Source organism: Mauremys mutica, chromosome 3 (assembly GCF_020497125.1).
Source record: "Mauremys mutica isolate MM-2020 ecotype Southern chromosome 3, ASM2049712v1, whole genome shotgun sequence".
Classification (NCBI taxonomy): domain Eukaryota; kingdom Metazoa; phylum Chordata; order Testudines; family Geoemydidae; genus Mauremys; species Mauremys mutica.
The window spans coordinates 196574742-196596447 of NC_059074.1; the positions used below are offsets into that span (position 1 = coordinate 196574742).

The window sequence follows — 21706 nt, forward strand, 5'->3', positions numbered from 1 at the left end:
GACCCATCCCAACTATCAATTACTACTTCCACTGGTGCATGATCTGACCCTGATGCCAATTTCTGCAGATCTCGTTGGCTTCATTAAGGATTTAGAGATTAACTTTCTCCAACAATCTGAGATTCAATTGCTGTCACATAAAAGTCAATATTACACCTGCTTGCCTATCCACCTTGTTGATCTGCCAGTAAGAAATCTGTCTCTCCTCCAAGTATAACTTTCCCTTCTTCAAAGTGTTGCCGTGTTTTAAAGAAATCCTGAAATATGTTTTTTGCTGTTGCTCAGCAGCATACACTGTGCCAACGGTTAGTAATACCCGAGCAATTGTGTTCTTCAGTAAGATGAACGGTCCCTCCTTATTCTTCAATTGATTTTCAATCGGCAAAATTACATATTTACCAAATATTATGCCCACTCCTTTTTTCTTTTCTTTGGCTGATGCAAAAAAAGGTCTGCTGAGACCACTTACCTTTATGCCCATAATTTGCCCTTCCTGGAAGTGAATTTCTTGAAGTAAATTAATCCGAGTGTTTTATTTGTTTTTTAAGTTCTGCCAGGGCTTTTTTCCTTTTAATTACATTATTTAGCCCACTGATATTCAAATATATTTAAGAGGAAAAGCAACTGAGAATAACTACTTAGCTTATTAAAAAACTTGAAATTATTGTGATTATTTTGGCTGTTTGCTCCCTTGTGTGGCCGGTATCTTTCATTACTAATCATGCTGCATTCACAATTGTGTGCCTGAACATGGCTTGGTTTCTGTTTGTAAACTTCCCTATCTGTTTCTCGCATTAATTCACCATGCCTCTCCAGTCCTCAAATCTATTCCCTCTCACTTTAAATCCCCAAATTAAAATACTAACATAGCATATAAATCATCCCCCAAACAACTGTGCTTTGCTGATACTTAAACTGCTGTACTGCCCCATGAACACAGGCTAACTCTACACTACAGTTTATGTTGGCATAATTTATGTGGTCAGGGATGTGAACAAACCACCCCTCTGCGTGACATAAGTTACACTGACATAAGCGCTGGGTGGGCAGTGCTATGTCCCGCCGGCATAGCTACTGTCGCTCACGGAGGTGGTTTTATTATGCTGATAGGAGAGCTCTCTCCCGTTGGCATAGTGTCTTTACCAGATGTGCTACAGCTATATTTTTAAATAGAGTTTGTAATCAATTATAGGCCTGTTTTGCTCCAAACGCAGATTGTGCCCACACACAATATGGATGATAGTTAACGGCCTTAGCAACTAACTATATGCTATCTTTCAGTAGGGACCTAAGCTGGTACATGCTTGCTTTCCTGTAACCAAGACATAACCACTTGTTTTGCTGTGTAGATGGGACTCTCTCACATTGACTGAATAGCCTGTTTGGCTGGTTCTCCTTCTTCCCAGTTCCGGGTGTGGTAGAAAATCTCAGAATCTTCACCTGTTGCTGGTAACTCTGGTTTTGAAAATTACAGCCTTGTCTGCACAAGGACAAAAGGTGTATTTGTAACACATTAGCTAACGTGTTAACTAACAAATGTTAACACCCTCGCAGAGACAAGGCAATTGTAGTTTTAACATGTGTTAGCCGGTTCGGGTAGTTTACCTCAACCAGCTAACACATGTTCAAATTACAACTGCCTTATCTATACAAGGATTTGAACATGTTTGTTAAAATGTTAGTTAACATGTTAAAACACAACTTCTTTCCTAATGCAGACGTGCCCTTGGTGTGTTTAAAAATCATTTTAACTCACACAATTGAGAGAGCAAGGCGGGTGAGGTAATAGCTTTTACTGGACCAGCTTCTGTTGGTGAGAGAGAGAGACGCTTTCGAGCTCCACAGAGTCTGCTTCAGCTCGCCCAATAAAAGTATTACCTCGTCAACCTCGTGTTTTAATTCACACCCGCCTGAACACCACTTAGCACCTAGTGTAGCCAAAGACATTCATGTTTAACAATGTAAGATCCAGTTTTGATTAACGTAGGGCAGGAGTTCTCAAACTTCAGTGCACCATGACCCCCTTCTGACAACAAACATTACTACAGGATCCCAGCAGGTGGGACCAAAGCCTGAGCCAAAGGGCTTCAGCCCCAGGCAGAGGGCCTGTAACCCCAGCAAATCTAAGCCAGCCCTGGTGACCCCATTAAAACAGGGTCCTGACCCACTTTGGGGTCCCGGCCCACAGTTTGAGAACCGCTGATCTAGGGACTACAGCCAGGTTAAGCATTTTTAAATACAATGTTCCCTGTCTACTAGGTGCTAGGTGATGTTTAACAATGTTAATTAAAATGTTGCTTGCAGTTTTGTAGCCGAGTTGGTCCTAGGATATATGAACATGGAGTTAACATGTCTCCTAACACACCTCATTTTTGCACTGTAAACAATGATCGAATGTTAAGGTTATTACAGAAGATAACAGTAGTCAGATGTCAACACAAAAATGTCATCTTTGTGTAAACAGACAGTTAAGCAGGTCAAATATGTCAGCTCATTGTTAAAAGACTTCCTAACACACCCTGTCACAGGAAAGCGTCAGGACTGAATTTCTGACTGGTTTTTCAATCAATCTCTTTGTGCTGCTTTTTGCATTATTTTGTGAATAATCTAATATTTTGAAAGAAACGGATCTTAGTAGGAGCTTTTCCAATCAGAAGAGTTATTGCCTAAGGAAATACTTCTTCAAACAACACACAGTCAACCTGTGGAACATGTTGCCAGGGAATGTTGTGAAGGCCAAAAGTACATCTGGGTTCAAAAAAGAATTACATAAATTCATGCAGTACAGGTCCATCAATGGCTATTAGACAAGATGGCCAGGGATATAACTCCATGCTCTGGGTATCCCTAAGCCTCTGCCTGCCAGATGCTGGGACTGGAGAATGGGATGAATCACTCGATAATTGCCCTTTCTGTTCAATCCCTCTCAAGCATGTGGCATTGGCTGTCAGAAGACAGGATACTGGGCTAGATGAACCCTGTAGGGCCATTCTTATGATCTTATGACTAATTTTCTAATGGCAAACCACACAAAAAATAATCCGTAAAAGAGTTCCCAGCTACTGCTAAAAAGAATCTGAGCCTTGTCATCACCACATGATATCGCTATCTTAAAAGGCTCTCTTTGTAAACTACTGTAACTCTTTTCAGCTAAACTGAGCTCCTCTTTGTAAATATTTGGGATAAAACGAATCAACTGTTGAAATGTCTGAAAGAAGCAAGAAGCAAGGAAAAATTTAGGCAGGAAACAAGCATTAAAATGGAGAGATCACGTAATACTAAAAGCAGATATAAAATACATACTAGTTGATAACATTTTTGTTATGCTGAACTATGTTTATAATGATTTCTGAGAATCTGAGCCAGATTTATGTGAAACTATAAACATTTCCTAAAATGTCAAAATCAATTCAATAATCTGACAAATTCACCAGATAGGCGGGAGTGATGCAAACCATCAGGTGTCGTGTTTGTGAAAGTGTCCCTCATGTTCCAATAGAGGCACAAAAACCGTTGGGTCAGCTATCTGCTTTGTTTAATTCTTGGACAAATTTTCAAACTATTTCATCGGAATGGGTTTTTTACCCACAATGTGATCTTTGCTCCCTAGATACATGATTCACATTGGATCGTGTTTGCAAAAGTGCCTAAGAGACTTTCAAAGGCATTTAGGTGCCTAGAGATGCAGTCAGGCACTTCTGAAAATCCCACAAGGCACTTATCTCCCACTGACTTCAGTTGAAGGTCAATGGCACTTCGGCTCTGTAGTCACTCAGTTACTCTTGACCATTTTCCCCATTATCTAGGCGTATTAAAATTCTATTTCAAATCCTGACACAAAGAGTTAAAACCAGACTTCTATTTAGTTTCACCTAAATCAGGTTAAACCCGAGCTCACTTTTACAGAGGAAACCACCGGATCTGCGACCACCCACATTAACCTAGCCTTGAAGCCCTCAGGTGAAGTACAAAATTTACTGCCAATGGCAAATCTTGCAGAATGGGGCAGTTTTTCCTTTCCCGTCACACCCCTGCAACCTCACTGAAGGCCAGAGAGCATCTGGCTCAGTATGCGCTAAGTATTTCTCACATCTGCTAGATAATTCACAACTCCCCGGAAGAGGAAAATAAAAGCATTAGATTAGAGAGCGACAAGAAACATTAAGGAGAAAGTTGCTGAAGCCCATGGAAACATTCTCCTTTTTAGCTTTCCAAGTTCTTCCTGGAAAGCACTCAATTATTTCAAAAATGACCCCAGTGTTTTTGGGTTTTTTTGCCTCAGTAACCTTGTCTGGTTAGCCATTTCACATATTTATTATTCTTTTCATGAAACAGAACTTCCTGACATCTGTTCTAAGTTTGTTTCTCTTTAATTTCCATCTATATCACATTTTCCTATCCTCTGTGCATGTTAAAATAAAACAATTACTACGCTTGACATGATGGAAGTTATTTAAGATTGCGAGCGTTAACTGACCCATCTATTTTTTTAAAAATAAAACCTTGTTTAAAACGTATTAGGTCATTTTAATGAACTTTCATTAGTTCAGAGAATCAGCACTGGTTCAAATCCAGTACATGTTGATTATGACCAAAGTCATCGCTAGTAGCTGGCCGTCAGGAGGCCTGGTGTTTGGTGATCACAGGCTAGTTGCTCGCTGATAGGTGTCTAGTGCTGCCAACTTCAATCTCTGAAAACTGACAAGTCAGGCCCCAAACAATAATGAGATTCTCTTAAAAATCATGAAAGAAAATATTAAAGTCTGGGTTCTTTTTATTTGCTTTCTGCTTTTTGAGGCTTCATTGTGCACTCCAGACCTTTTCTCCACAATCATGAGGGCAAGAAATTTACCAGACTAAAAAAAAATTAAAACATGAAAGCTGAGATTATCATGTAATCACTTGACTCCTGGAGCTGGGGCTTTAAGATCACCACCACATATTGTACGACTTGTATTAAAACTATGAGTAGGCAACACTGGGAGTCCCTGTCACAGCTAAAATCGTCCACAAATAGCACTAACGGGCAACTTTGCTGGCCATTTCTGCAGATGCCAAAGGCTGAATTAGCCTGGAGACAAGATAGACTCTTAGCGATAGAAAAGATCCCTCCAGGATAGGTATAGGCACATTATCCTGGATCCTTAGGGAAGCAGGTCCTGCTGCTGCTGATGCCCAGACTAGCATAACCTCCAGATTTGCTCTGTCATCTCCACCTTTTCTAGTTCTAGAGTTGCCAGAGTATTCAAGAGTCTTCAGGTCTCACCCACAAATGGAGTCCCTCTCCTAGCTGCTGGTGAGACGTGAGGAAGCATACTGTTAAAATTCCTCTATCTGGCTTCTCAGTGCACCCTGGGTGTCCTGTTTCCACTCCACTCTCCCTGTTTCCCTGCAGGCTGAGGACCCTGAGGAAGCAGTAAATAACACACTGCATTGGCAAGACAGAGTCAGATCAAGTGGTGGTGGTGGAAGGAGACTCCACCTTTGGGCAGTTATGATTTCTCAGGAGGAGTCTTCTATCCAGGTCATGGAGGTTACAAAATTGGGAATGAATGGCAAAGGGTAGTTTCTGCTCAGACTCAGGCAAAGATCCAAGAAGTGGTAAGAAGGGACCTGAGAACTCAAGATGGAAAATGGATACAGGAGGATGTAAAGTCCTTACACAGGAGGGTGAAAAATCAGGAGAAGGGGACGCTCTTGAGAGGAGTAGTGCTGGAAGAGGAGGACAGAAGGGGGAGGTGGGCCTCAAAGAGGATGGTGTGGGTTAACCCGGGAGCTGCATTTATATTCTGTTTGGGTGGGCAAGAAATCCTGTCCTTTCCCCATTCTGTGAAGGGAGACGTTGAATTTCTAAGTGCAATCAATCTGGCATCTTCACAAGCACTAAATTCACTTACAGAGACAATGAAATGCACTTCAATTATGGCACTACTGTATTGTATGTTGTCATCACTATTTCTGTACTAGCATTTAATATAGTCTTAGCTCTATCTATTGCTTACAAAGCAAAAATAAATTGAAAGAATCAATGGAACCTTTACCCTTAATACATATACGTTTTTTGCCAGTGGTAACAAGAAAAGCAAGAAAATAGTCTCTATTGAGCAGCGCAATGGAATGCAGGTGACCAGGCAGAGCTGCAAGAGAGGGAGGGGCTTGATCCACAAAGGGACATGTTAGGGACCTGGCCACCGAGCACAATTTCCCACCCTGAGTTTAGGCACCCAGGATTGATAGGGAAGAGAGAGGTGCTTAAGAAAGGGATTCACAAAAGCCAGCAGACGAGCAGGGAGCTCCTAAGCTAGCCAACAGAAATGAGGAGGAGAGTGGTCGGCCCTAAGCCCCACCCCTCAAAGGCAGTTCGGCAGCACTCAAGTTCAGTCGGAGGGAGGTGCCTAGCTCCACTGGAGATTCACAGCCATGTACCTCTCCTGGAGTTAGGTGCCTAGGCCAGGTTAGTCCTTTTTCAACAAACCGTTGGCCAAGCTGGTGGTGCAGATACCCCCTTATAACTTTTAGCCCGGCATTTAGAGCACTTGAACAGGTTGTAGGAGACCTGTTGTGGAGCCGTGATTTGAAGTTGGGTCTCCTACATCCCAGGAAAATATTCTAATTGCAGGGCTCTGGCATAGCGTGGGGCAGATGTCACTCACTGTCTCCTGTTCAAGCTATTTCACTCTTTATAAACAATGAAATAGTTATTGAAACAGGGACTTGAGTCTCCATCCTCCCAAGGGGGTGCGCTAACCACCAGGCTACAGAGTCATTCTCACGCTCTCTCACTGGCCCAATGACTACTTAATTATTTAAACACACTGGGTGCTAATGAAATATACGTTTTAGATAAATAACTACCTTATATCTATATACAGACACACACATACATGTGTTCCAGAATTTCAGGTCTTCACAGTCCATGCTTTCATCCTGGCCCCAAAGCTACGTACAGAGACAGAGCTTTTATGAGGATGAGGAGTTAGTTTATCTGAGGTGAGGTTTATTTTTATTGCATTTAGTTTTGCCATCTTTTCCAACCCCATCCCTCCTGTTTCCACGGGTCACCACCACAGCCCCTCACCGATGTTCTTCAGCACAGTAGCAAAGAGTAAAGGCTGGGAAATCTCCATGCCAAATCTTTAGGAGCAATGGATCTTGTCCCCTGTCAGTGGAGTTTGGATCATGGCAGCATCATATCAGAAAAAGGGCTCACATTCCATTTCTGGAAAGGAAAAGTTACCAAACTTTAACGTAGTATGAATACTGCTGAATGAACTGAACAGCCTGCTGGTGGGCCAGGGAATAGGGAAGAAAGGGGTTGGAATGATTAGGATTTGGTTACACTAAGCACACTAAAAATAAACCTCTATTCAAATCATAGCAGTAGAAAAAACTCTGTACCTGTATAGAGCCTCAGGGTCATGTGGTGCCAAACACACCAAATTCAAAACAAATGGGTGAGTACACACACATTGTTACAGTCTGGATAAAAAGAAACGGCCAACTTCCATTGACTTCAGTGGGAACAGAATGGGCCCTACATTTACAGATCAATACAAAATTAAATACAAGTGTTCCTTTGATCAGTGTGTTTGTGACTAGACAGGGCACTACAGGTGTTAACAGTAATGAGAAAATTATTTCTATATAGTGAATCTTGACAGCATTTGTTTGTTGGATTTCTGTATACAGTGGAAGCCACTGAAATGAATCATGGTTAAGTGACTATGGGCCACATCCATTCCCAGTTTAAGCCTATGAAAGGATTCAGCACTTTGCAGGAACAGATTCTTTGTGGGCAAATACATGTTGGAAGGCATTTGGTGTGTGGCAAATCTGCTAAAGTGCAAAGAGGTTTTTATCAGTGACAGAAGGATTATTTCCTATGTGGGACCTAGGATTTTTGCTACGACATTTATAGCGTATGTTTGTGTGTGTGTGTGTAGATATATATATACCAGGAGAGTTCTTGGCTGATGGATTTGCTTCCCTGTTTTGATAATTGTTTTCAGTAATGTACTACATGTATGTGCTAGTGAACTAATTAAATCAATTCTTTTATTAAATTCAGGTGACGGAAGCAGGTGTAATCAGAGTCTATCAGAACTTCAGGTCTCTGTGTTTGACTGTCTACTATACTTCATTAGCAGAGATTTTCTGATTCCGTTTCTCCTTCATGTTTCTCTCTACTTGTGGCAGATAAACCTCTCATCTCACCTATTCTTAGTTGGTTGACGTTGTATTAGTTTTTATACCGAGTGCACAACCACAACAGATCTCTATCACAGACTTTGACTGAGACCCCAGTTTGCCCCCTTAGGTTTCAATGAGAAAGGGAAAGAATTATCATAGAAGGTCTTTACTTTATAAGGAAAAATCTGAGCAGCCGTTAGATTGTCTGTCTTTTTCCCCTGCCACAGGGCTGTTCAGTTTCCCTTGGATACTGACTGCAACCCAATATTTTATCTCAAGAGTCACAGTAGTCAGCAGATGACTCGACAAATAATGAAGAGGCATGAAAAGGAAAGCCACACTACTCTAACATGTAGGGCTTTATTATGCACAGCCTTACTCAGCTGTTATGCAGTTAGGGAAGTAGTGCCATTGAATCCAATGGGATTTCTTGTTTGAGTAAGTGCTCACAAGTGTCAAATGGCACAACCGAGCCCCCAATATTTTATGATCAAATATCACTAGAATATTGGTAACAATTTCCTACATAAAAATAGAAATTATTAACAAGTACTAAGGCCATCTATGTTCCGAGTCACAATCTCTTTATTTATCTTAACAGTCAGGTGGTCTGTGTCAGCGCCGTTATGCTCTCTTCAATCTCTGACAGTTTCTTCAGCATTTGATTCACCTTGGCCTCGTCAAATTCCAAACACAGAAATTCAGATTCCTAGAAAATAAAAGGTGAAGAATGATATTTAGTTAAGTAAGAAAATTGTTCTTGGTGAAGAAAAACTGTATAGGTCAGCACGATTGCTGGAGGGGACACAATTTCATTGAGGGAGATCCCCATAATATTTGACATCACAGAACACTTATGCCTACAGACAATTAAGCAGCAGCACTGATTCGCTCTGAAAGGCCGGGTCACTCCATTCACAAATATAGTTATTTTCAAGTGGGGTATAAATCAGGATAAACGAAGTGGAAGGGATCTTGTCAGGGACAGAGAGAATAAACAACACGAGAAAAAATAAAATGTTTCTAACCACGTGGAATTAGTTAATAAAAATCAGCAGGAAAAAGACCTCATGAGATTTCTCTCCCATCAGTCCTACTCATCAATATATCGGAGTTGGATAAAGTTCCTTGGATAATTTTGAATATAACATTTAGATATAGCAAGTGTATCTGGCTGCATTGTAAATGCAAGTCCAGGTGAAGCTGCACCAATGGTAGAGAAACACTGGGAAATAATTACAAAAATGCTAGTGCAGACACAGCTACTCTGCAGTGTGACAGGGATTGCATATCAGACGCTAAGGTCAGAAATAAAACAAGAGTGAAAATAGAAATTATGGGGGCTGCATTTTTATATTACAAACCTCCGGTGTCTTGAAATGCTCAATTTTAAAAAAACAAAGCAAAACCTATATTCAAATACAGTAATAACTTCTTATCCCATGAAGGGAGTGCTCTTTTTTGAGAAGAAAGATTAGAATATTCAGCCTTCCAGGCAATCTGACTCACTGAATATCCAGGAGTTCTTTATCTCAATATACATACAGCACAGTTTACTAAGAATGGAAGGGCAGCCTCAACTCTGATTTTTTTTTTTAAATCAGTCAGACTAAAACCTCTAGCATTACTTCAAAATACCTTTGTTTCAACATTTAGTATTTTTCAGACTTAATTCTATGCACTTAATTGATTATTTAACAGATAATATCAACTTGAAAAATGTCTGAAGTTGATTATCTAAATTTCAGAAACGCATTACATGAATTCAAAACAAAGAACAGATTGTTTTTCACATGCACATGAAGCAACTTCACTACTTGCTTTCTTTTATTAATACAAGAATCTTTACTGGTTTTTCAGGGAGAAAAAAGGTAGAGAGAAGTGCAAGCAAAAGAAAATATATACACAAAGAAGTTAGCTTGTTTATTAGCAGCACAGATCAAAGAGAACACACAAAACTTAATCATAAAAGAGAAATAAGTGAAATGACAGAACCTGATTTTTCGTACGTCAGGCAATGGTGCACTGAAATTGCACCTGGAATAACCACAATTGCATGTACAAATCAGGGATGTGGGCTCAATTGTACAATTTGCACACACATTTATGATAACTGCAAATGTGCCACTGAATTTTTGAAAATCAGACTCCAAAATTTTAAAGTGTTACTTAACTCTACATTTATCATGTGTCTTCATGTTGTTGCCTCTTCACCCCCCCGCCCCCAGCTCACTTAATGGTAACTTCTCTGTTACAGCTCTCTCTACTGGACAGTTCCTTCTGCATAAATTGTTTTAGATTTGCACTTTCTAAAACTGATGATTCATTTATTTATTTAAATTGCTACTTAAACTCATTTTGCATCCTTATTTGCTAATTTAATCCAACAGACCAAGAATACACACCTCAGAATCAGGCTGTATATTAGCATGGTGCTCCTCTGATAATCCTCTACAACTTTTGTTTTTTTAAAATAAAGCTTTTTACTGATTTTGATTCAAACAGTGCAGTGCCATGGTAGTCAGAACTAAATTCATATTGGTTCAGGAGTCACAAGACAAATACAAATAAATACCCCAACCCAACAAATAATTAAGCACAAAATTTTTCAACAAAACCTATTTTAGCATTAATATAATATTTTTATTTAACTATTCAGGTTTAGTATCTTCAACAAATACGTCTCAATATGATTTTTATCCAGATGACAGCTCAGGAATTTGAAAAAAGAAATTGTATAAATAGGTTTGAAGGCTAGGACTGGACATTGAAGACAACCTCCCACAATTTATTGCTATACTTTGCAATGCCTATTAATGACATTTCACAGAATACACTTCAGCACGCTGTAGCCACATATAAAATACATACCCTCTTATGGAGCAAAGTTAAATTTGATCAGTCTGTGGTATTAAAATGTTTGGTATGGAATTTGACAGCTTATCCCCAGTTGGCATTGTGCTCTGTTGCAGATTCTTGACTAGGTAGAGTGCACTGGAAAAAATCCAGGTGTCTCACACTTGAAAATGCATTTGGAATTGTATGAGATTTCCTCATACTCATGGTGGAAGAGGGAACAACAAGACAATTCCTAACTTCCTAGGCATTTTGATTGGTAAATCATCTTGATAAGACAGCATTTCAAATGATCAGTTATGTAATCATTTGAGGCTTTATAGTTGCTCCTGATGGGGGTAAACTAACATTTACATGGGCAAGCATAGGCAATATGCAATTCAAATCCACAGCTTTTGGCGTAACCACCACAAATTGGAACATACAAAGCCAATTTCTACTTAAAGGAAAATATACTTCCAAGACTTAGACTGCAAAGCTTTACTACTTTTTGGTCTTTCTCAAATACACCAAAGAAATAATTTTGTGCACAGCTACAAAAAAGTCCACTATGTCACAGATCATGTTGTAGTCTTGACTGTGTAGATGAGATCAAACCACCTCTGAAACATGTTACCAACCAGTTTCACAGCTTTGATCTCTAAAACCAAAACCAAAACCCACACTAGCAAAGTTCTATTTTGACATTTTAGAGAACGTGACTAAGCCATGCTATAGTCCTGGGGTAGGGTGACCAGACAGCAACAGTGAAAAAATGGGACGGGGGTGGCACCTATATAAGAAAAAGTCCCCCAAAATGGGACTGTCCCTATAAAAACGGGACATCTGGTTACCCTATTCTGGGGTGAAATCCTGGTCCCACTGAATTTCATGGCAAAACTTCGACTTCAGTGGGCCTGGGATTTCACTTTTAAAAGAACAGAGCCACAATTATGCAATTGGAGCTTCACTGAACACTACTGATAGCAACAGGTGTCTACACAGATGCAAAAGGCCTGTGCAGATCCAACTGTGGATCAGAGCCTAGGCCTGTAACACAGCTCACCTACATGGTCAGTGTGAGGGACTGAGCCCACGGTTCCTGTATCAAGGAGCTTAGTTGAAAAGGCAAAGGAGGAGACCCACAGGATGCTGATGGCTTGGAATAGCGGGGTGGTGATGGCTTTATCTAACGTGGGCTAGCATGCCTATGCCTTCTGGAAGTGATGTGAAGAAGAAAGTATGCACAGTAAATGGTCCTAGATTTTTTGTACATACTTTTATTACTGTACTGTAAACTGTTGGAGCTACCAAATGAATGCAAGCTCCCCCTTGTAGTATGATAAAGGACCATACAGTATAGGTTGCATTACCTAGTCACAATAGTACTGCACTGAAATGTGACATGCAAATAGGACAAAAGAAGTTGGGTTCTTTTGACTTAACTACGATATATAAAGGTGGCCATCTCTCTTTTTAAATTTAACTACATCTGTTTCTAAGGTATTTAGGCCTTGTCTACATAGGAAAGATTTCTCAGTAAAACCTAAAGTATGAATTTAAGCCAATATAACCACCCTCCTCTCCCCTCCCTTTGTGATGACAAACTTATTCCAGTGTTAGAATGAGTTTTTTTTCAGGTTAGATTTTGCCACTTGGAAAATAAATTTAAGTTAACTGAAAAAAGTCATCTCTTTTACCAGAATAAGTGTCGACATGGTGTAACTATGCCAGTGTAAATATAGCTAGTACAGCTATTAAAACTTTCTCATGTCGATAAGGCCTTAGTTAAATCAGAACAATTTTTTTATTTAGATAAGGCCTGAAACCTGAGCAATTGAGAGGAGCAGGGTTTTGAATCAGTCTGGTGTTGGTTTTTGGTTTTGGTTTTAACAGAAAACCTATTTAACTCAAATTCTTGACAACCATTGGAGGAAAAATAGCTTTCTTTGTGAAAGACTCAATCCTCATCCCTTCATTTGAGAGCTAAGAAAATGTGTAGTTCAATTATTTAATGTCCTATAAAGTCATTCAGTAAAGAATGGGAAAGCAAATTTGATATCCCTGATATTTCTCAGGTAAAACAAGGAGCAGAAAAAAAAGTGGTTCCACATGTATTTTACATATAAAGCCTGGTTAAGGAAGTCTGAAGAAGCTCTGACGCATGCCTAAAGTTGATTATTAGGCCGGTGAGACAGAGGCCTGAATTTCAACTGAGGTCTTAATCAAAGGAACAGAGGGTATGTCTACATTGCAATTAAAAACTCACGGCTGGCCTGGGCCAGCTGGCTCGGGCTAAGGGGAGTGTGCATGTACTTTGGCTAAGTCTGAGGCAGTGCAGGACAGCTGTCCATGTTTCCGCAGAATACACTGATACAAACACAGTTAGGCACTATGGTAGATGCACAGATGCATATACTTGTGTTGTGAAAATAGCTGCTGTGTAGGCACAACTCAACTTTGTTTGTTGCAACCGGAACAGAGGAGAATGTCATGACCTGGTTTCCAAGGTCATGGCACTCAGTAGCGTAGCTAGGGGGGAGCGGGGCAGTGGACATTCTCCCACTGAGCACAAGTGGCGCCTTTTCAATTTCTTGGCGCCTTTTTAATTTTTACTCACCCAGCGGCGCTCCAGGTCTTCAGCGGCACACCCTTCACTCGCTCCGGGTGTCTTCGGTGGCACCGAAGGACCCGCCATCGAAATGACACCGAAGACCCGTGGAGCGAGCGAAGGTCCCACCGCCGAGGCGCCGCCGAAGACCGGGAGTGCCGCCCCATCAGTAAAAGCACCACTGGGTGAGTAAAAGCGCCACTCCTTTTAGCACAAGTGATGTTTCATAGACTTCATATGAATCACTGACTTTGCAAAAGACGGAACTGATTTAGCTTCTTTAACTTCACCATGTATTTTCTTCTTTTTGCCAATTTTTTTTGCAGACATTAGTATCTCTTTTTGAAATGCTGGCTTGACTGGGATTTCTTTGAGACCTCATCCCTGGCTGCATAAGGTAAAAACTCAAATACAAAGTGCAGCAGGAAAGCCCCCAAACATCTTGAGGCTCTACGTTAGAGATTAAGAACCAGCATTAACTTCTGACCTTCCTCTAGCTCTTGTGACCAAAAACTGTAAGTGGTTTTAAAAAGCACTAGCCATTAAAAAGTGGTTTTACATTCACACAATGACAAGAAATACGTTATTAATTTCTGTTATCTCTATTTATTAATTGTGTGTAATACTACAGTACACAGAATGCTTTTCTGACAGTAAAGTGGAATTATGGAAACTAGGATTTCGTTAAAAGGCAATATCAAAGGTGCCTGAGCTCAGAAGTATTGTCCTTTGTTCCCGTCTCAAGTCAAAGTAGTCAGTAGTAAGTGATTAAATAACAGGAGAAATAAGTTGATAATTTTTCATTGTAATGTGATGCAGGAAAGGCTGAACCAAGCAATTACTTCTGTAAATTACTCTAGATGTATTCATTTATTGCATCTCCTTTGCTGAAGTCAGATTCCTTTATGGGTAAGCAAAAAATAATTACCGGTAATTCTTTAAAAGTGTGACGAAGTGGGACTGTTCTTAATGTTTCCTCTGAATACTGTGTGGGTGCCTCAGTTTCTGGCCGACTCTCTGTTGCCTGGCAACTAATGGCCCAGGCCCTTCCCGCTGCAAGGGGATGCTAAAGGTGTGGAAGAACAAAGAGGTCAGGTGACCTCCTGGCCCGGGAAAGGAACTCAGCAGAGAAGGAGGGGCTGGAGGGGTTTCAGTTGGGAGCTGGCTGGGGACGGGAAGTGAGGGCAGACCGGGGTATTTGGCTAGCTGGGCCCCAGAATGGACCCAGCTGAGGGGTCCCGTTCTCTGTACCTACAAGCTCTGTTTTAGACCACGTTCCTGTCATCTAATAAACCTCTGTTTTACTGGCTGGCTGAGAGTCACATCTGACTGCAAAGTGGGGGGCAGGACCCTTTGGCTTCCCCAGGACCAACCTGGGCGGACTTGCTGTGGGAAGCGCACGGAGGGGCAAAGGATGCTGAATGCTCCAAGGTCAGACCCAGGAAGGTGAAGCCATGTGAGCTTCTTGCCCTGAAGACAGTCTGCTCCAAGGGAGAGGAGGCTCCCCAAAGTCCTGACTGGCTTTGTGGGGAGCAGTTCCAGAGCATCGCCCGGGGACTCTGACAACTTGGATACCATTTTTCCTTCAATACCACAGTGATTTACAATCAACCAAGCCTCACAAGACTCCTGTAAATTGGAAAGTATAACCATTTTACAGATTAATAAACAGAGGCACAGATATTAAAATGATTTGTTTAGCAGGGCGTGGTAACAAGAACTCAGCACTGTATCATAGCTAGGACAGTAAAAATGAGAGAAGAATTCCAAAAACAATATAATAAAATTCTGTCAAAACATGTGACCAAGGAAAACATTTTAGAGGAGCATCCCAGAGTATGGGTCACAGGGTCTTAAATTAAGGACGGCTATGACTGGTTTCCAGGAGTTTGTGCACAGGTTAGTCTGTCCCCAATCCTGCCATCAAGCTTTTGCAAGTAGACAGCTGCCCACTGCATGGATCCTCCTGTGTGGATTATATTGAAACTTCAGGGGCTCTGTCCTTTTGGTCTGCTTCCCAGCCCTATTCTAGTGAACAAATCTGTACTGAAATAAATAGTACAAGAACCTGCCCTTGGAATGTTTCAGATGTAAGCACTGCTTACATTTCTATTTCAAAGTTAAGTGGAATTATATTTAGAAATAAGAATATATACAAATAGAAACTCATGCTTAGTATGAGCTAACTAACCATTACCTATCTTTAAACAGAATTATCAGCATCATTGGGTTTAGCTAAATTTATGCCTGGCAAATGACTTTCTTCTAAACATTAAAATAAGGGACTGGGAATGTGTCTTGTGTACGGACAGCAGGCCTGGACCCTGGTGGTAAACCAGTGAGCAATTAGTACTTGCTATGTATTTTAAACAAAGCTTACTTTCAGTACAAACACTTGAGTAAAGTTTGCATCAAAACAGCTAGTTGGGGGTAGATAAAACAATTACAGAATTCAAGCCACACAAATGTATAGTTGAAAATAGTACAGCAAGTCACTAATACATCATATGAGTCTGTTCTTTGTGATCATCATGTACCAACATGTACTTCTAGCAAACACTTAAGTGACTGAAATGTCCAAAGAAATATTTATCTCCCATAGCAACGTCTAGAAGCAGAAGCAAATATCAGAATGTTAGTTTCCAGGGTATTAAGTTAAAAAGAGAAAGAGGATGTTTAAACCATAGATCCAGTATACAAAATGACTATCAGCTGATGCATTCAATGGACTTTGTTCACATTGGCTTAACAGAAGATAGACCTATTAAAAATATCACTTAACTTGATTAAGTAAAAAGTTTATAGATGTAATTGGATGTATTCTTGCTTAGCAGCATGTGTTAGTTTAGCGGAAAGAATTTCAAACAACATTTGAAAGTTTGTGTGTGTCATACCTTCTAGAAATGTACCACTTAACTCTATTTTAATAATTTTACAGAGGCATGGGAGAGGTGATCATATAAACAACACCTCATATCATAGGTGATTAGCTGGGGGGGGGGAAATGGTTACATGAACTATATATTCCATAATGCACTATACAGTTAACACCTGATTCAAAAGAAAAGCTAGGCACACAATGTAAATATTCACATTTAAATGAACTTGCACAATCATTTACATATATAGCATAACATTCTGATTGGCATACACCAACACTCGTATCTCAGAAGTAGGTAGTCATGGGTTCCATTTTCACTTGGGGATGAGGACTCTCATGAAATACCAAAACTACAGTGATTTTTCTCTTGCCACCAGATATGCATAATGGCTCCAATGTGCTGTTTATAGAATCACAGAAATGTAGGGCTGGAAGGGATCTTGAGAGGTCATCTAGTCCATCCGCTTGTACTGCAGCAGGACAGAGTACACCTAGAGTCCCTGACAGGTTCTTAAAAACCTCCAGTGATGTGGATTCTACAATCTCTCTTAGAAGCCTATTCCAGGAATTAACTATCCATATAGTAGGAAGTTTTCCTAATATCTAACCTGAAATCTCCCTTGCTGCGCATTAAGCCCATTACTTCTTATCCTAGCTTTAGTGGACATTGAGAACAACTTTATGACAGCTCTCTTTGCAACAACCATTCACATATTCGGAGACTTATCAGGCTCCTCCTCATTCTTGTTTTCTCAAGACTAAAACATGCCCAATTTTTTCAACTTTCCTCATAGGTCAGGTTTTCTAAACCTCTTATTATTGATGCACTCCGCTGGACTCCCCAATTTGTCCACATCTTTCTTAAAGTACGCTGTCCAGTCCTGGACACAGAACTCCAACTGAGGAGTACAGCGGGACAATTACCTCCCATTTCCTATGTACGACACTCCTGTTAATACACCTCAGAATGACCTTGGCCTTTTTTGCAACAGCATCACATTGTTGGCTCATATTCAATTTGTGATCCACTATAATCCCCAGATCCTTGTAGGTAGAACCACTGCCTAGCCATTTATTCCCCATTTTATATTTGTGTACTTGATTTTTTCTTCCTAAGTGCAATACTTTATCCTTGTCTTTATTGAATGTCATCTTGTTGATTTCCGACCAATTCTCCAATTTGTCAAGATTGTTTTGAGTTCTAATCCTCTCCTGACTTCTTGTCATCTGCAAATTTTATAATCATACTCTCTACTCCATTATCCAAGTCATTAATGAAAATGTTGAATACCATCAGACCCAGGACAGACCTCTGTGGGACCCCACTAGATATGTCCTCCCAGTTTGACAGTGAACCATTGATAATTATTCTTTGAGTACGTTTTTTCACTCAGTTATGCACTCACCTAATAGTAATTTCATGTAGAGTCTAGACCACATTTCTCTAGTTTGCTTATGACAATGTTATGTGGTACTGTCTCAAAAACCTTACTAAAATCAAGCTCTCTCACAACATGTGAAATTTTCCCAGCATTTTCATGTGCTGGTGATGAAACTTGTCTTTATTTCAGAGCTGTGGAGTTAGGTACATGTCACTAGTTCATGATGCAATATTACTAAGGTGTAGATGGGTACATTAGTAAATCTGAGGGTATTCCATTAGAAGCTGGACTTTTCTCTTTTCCATCTCTTTTAACCTCCTCTTCCCACGTAGGCTGTATCAGCATGTCTTCCTGTAATGGTGGCTGTCCTAATCTACTTAGAGCTTCATTCCTGATGCTTGTTGCAAACCATTGGTTCTCTAACTGTAGTTTACAGCCCTTGCTGGCAAGCCATGGAGAGCTGGCTGGTCACATGGTGCTGTTTCGTCTCATTTCCAGTTGCTAAATTGGATAAGACGACTGATTTATGTACACAAATACTGTTCTAATATTACTTTCCATGTAAACAATTCCTGTAGCTACCGCAGGAATGTTATGCAATCGTAAGTGAGCCTTGCTCAGTCCTCTCACACACCCCAGTAGTGGAAGATTACCCTGAAAAGGGAAAAAATACTAATTGTGCCCACTTTTGCTTTTTCCCAATTCAGGATGAGAGTAGCAAGCGCACAGTTTCAAATGTGATAAGTGGGGATATTTATGTTTATGAGCATGCTGCATTTTTGCTGTTTAAATGTTCAGATAAAATGCACCCAATAAATGGTAAAAACTAAAAACCATGCTTTGCCTAGGGTTGCCTCTCATAAGGCTCATGCTGGTGCGGCATGATGTAATATGAGGATGTTGCATTGAATCATCTATCATGTTGCATCACATCATGATCACATTGCAGGCCTCAAAAGTTATTTTAGGATCCATTAATATCCTGCAAGATATAGCAGGATGTGGGATGATCACATCAAAATTTGGATAATCCCAGAAAACTGGGATGGCAATCCTATTTGCCCAGTTGGCTTGATATGAACTCATTTCTGACACAATTTGACTCTTTGTTTATAATCAGATTTAGAGCTATTTTTCTAATAAGCTTTTAATTGTGACATTCAAAAACCCTAGGGTAAAGTGCAATGCATTTCCATAATTCTTCATCCAACAGACACAATGAGTACAAACATTTGGTATTCAGAGCATCTCCCAGTTTCTCTTTATTATTTTGGAATTACATGAACTGAGACTAACTGAAGCTAACAATTATGTCGGCACAGAAAAAAAAGTTACCTCTTTCAGATTTTTTTTTAAAATTCTTTTAATGTAGATTCAATCATGTAACATCACAGATTAAATAGAAAAGATTGCAGAGGTTGGAGAAATTCCAGGAGCACAAGGCTATTGGGTATTTTGCAATAAATTTAATTTAACTGCTTTTATGTTATTAATTTATTGAAAATTTTCCATCTATCATTTTGAGCCTTAAATGACAGATTTATGAGCATGTGCACACACATTAACCTTCTCGTGCTTGTACCTCTCAAAATGTCCCACTAACTTTATGTAGGGAAAATTTTGCTCCCATCAAAGTGCTACAAGAAAACTCCACTGTATCATAAAATAGATTTTAATCAGCATATCTAATTACAAAGAAAAATATATATTTAAATGTTATATAAAATAAAGAATTAAACAGAACGCTGACATCTTAACAGTTTGATGCTGAAAAGTTAGTTTTTGGTTGTTATGCTCTTTTTGAATCCCTATTTCATATGTGAGTTTATTATTATTATTTTCAGCCCTTTAAGCCTCTTCCTATTTTAGAGATTATATTTAACCTGTTGCAATTTCCTTTTTTAAATAGTTGCTCACTCCTATATTAAATTTTTACCCTAGGTGAATCCTTATGCCCTGCTACCAGAATAGTGGCCTGTTTCATCTAATCTCCCAATACCTTTCACTGAGGATTTCTTATGCATTCTCCCAACCAAAGAAAAAAACATGAAATCAAACTACACTGTGTAAATGGGAAGCCTGATAGCAAGCAAGTCATGTATGCATAATGTCCAAACCAGTTAATTATCTTGCATTTGTGATTATCCATCTCATGTTTCTTTTCATTACTGAAAAGGGACCTGAGTCATAACTACTGTGAATACCTGCTCCCAGATGTTGCCAGGACACTGTTCATTCATTATTGATTGAGATTAGCTGAATCTTTGGATTAGCTGTTTTGGACAAAAATCACTAATGTCCTTTTCAAGAGCATAAAGCAATAGTGTTAGTATGTCAGAAATAGCATGACTAATAAGCCAGTCTTCTAGATATAGGATAATTATTCTGGATAATGGAAAAATTATAGTCAAAATTTATGATGGTGGCTCATACCCGAGGTTCAGATAATTGATATGTATAAACATCAACAGAATGCCAATTCAATTCTCATATTAAAGTACCATTTGAAACCAACTTATTTTTATTGTGACTACTGTGAGTGGTTGCTATTGTTAGGTACAATATTACAGCATTAAAAAAATGGTAAATAAAGCATTGTGAGATTACAGCAATAATCTTTTATGTCGGCATAACTGATCGATCATAAGAATGGCCATACTGAGTCAGATCAAAGGTCAGTCTAGCCCAGTATCCTGTCTTCCGACAGTGGCCATTGCCAGGTGCCCCAGAGAGAATGAACAGAACAGGTAATCAATCCTCTGTTGCCCATTCCCAGCTTCTGGCAAACAGAGGCTAGGGACACCATCCCTGCCCATCCTGGCTAATAGCCACAGATGGACCTATCCTCCATAAACTTATCTAGTTCTTTTTTGAAGGTCACTTATATTCTTTTTTTGTTAAGCTTGCTTTCTTGGATCTCCATGCCTACCTACTGATATACTCAATCAGTTGGCAGAATTGCTGAGTAAAATCATTTTCCAATGCTGCTTGGATGACTTATTTAAGTAAGTGTGGCAATTACGTCAAGTACAGAATCAAGATGCATTAAAACTAGAACTACTTCTTTTTATGAATAAACCATTCAGTGTCTATAAGAGAACTCCTTCTGGAGTATGACTTTTCTGTATAACAGATCATAAATACTGTTCTGTATTTTACATTCTACAGCTTTTGCCTCATATGGGAAATGAGGTTATCACTGTCAAAATCAAAGGATCAAGGCTAGGGAGGTTGAAGTGTTCTCCTACAGGTTTTTGGAAACAGATCAGCAGAGCCAGACGTGTACCCAGAAGCCTCCTACTGCAAGACAAACCCAAGAAAGAAACCAATAGGACTCCACTGGCCATCACATACAGTCCCCAGCTAAAACCCCTCCAACGCATCATCAGGGATCTACAACCCATCCTGGACAGTGATCCCACACTTTCACAGGCCTTGGGTGGCAGGCCAGTCCTCGCCCACAGACAACCTGCCAACCTGAAGCATATTCTCACCAGCAACTGCACACCGCACCATAGTAACTCTAGCTCAGGAACCAATCCATGCAACAAACCTCAATGCCAACTCTGCCCACATATCTACACCAGCAACACCATCACAGGACCTAACCAGATCAGCCACACCATCACCGGTTCATTCACCTGCACGTCCATCAATGTAATATATGCCATCATATGCCAGCAATGCCCCTCTGCTATGTACATCGGCCAAACTGGACAGTCTCTAAGGAAAAGGATAAATGGACACAAATCAGACATTAGGAATGGCAATATACAAAAACCTGTAGGAGAACACTTCAACCTCCCT

General features: G+C 39.9%; 1 protein-coding gene across 1 annotated transcript in view; it reads right to left on the bottom strand.

The window, feature by feature from the left end:
• Positions 1–8753: 8753 nt before the first annotated feature.
• COMMD1 (copper metabolism domain containing 1) overlaps positions 8754–21706 on the bottom strand; it is a 117761-nt gene continuing 104808 nt past the window's right edge. The window contains exon 3 of the mRNA XM_045008496.1: positions 8754–8899. Coding sequence (XP_044864431.1) covers positions 8792–8899 — 108 coding nt within the window. The 3' untranslated portion in view covers positions 8754–8791. The remainder of the gene's footprint in view (positions 8900–21706) is intronic.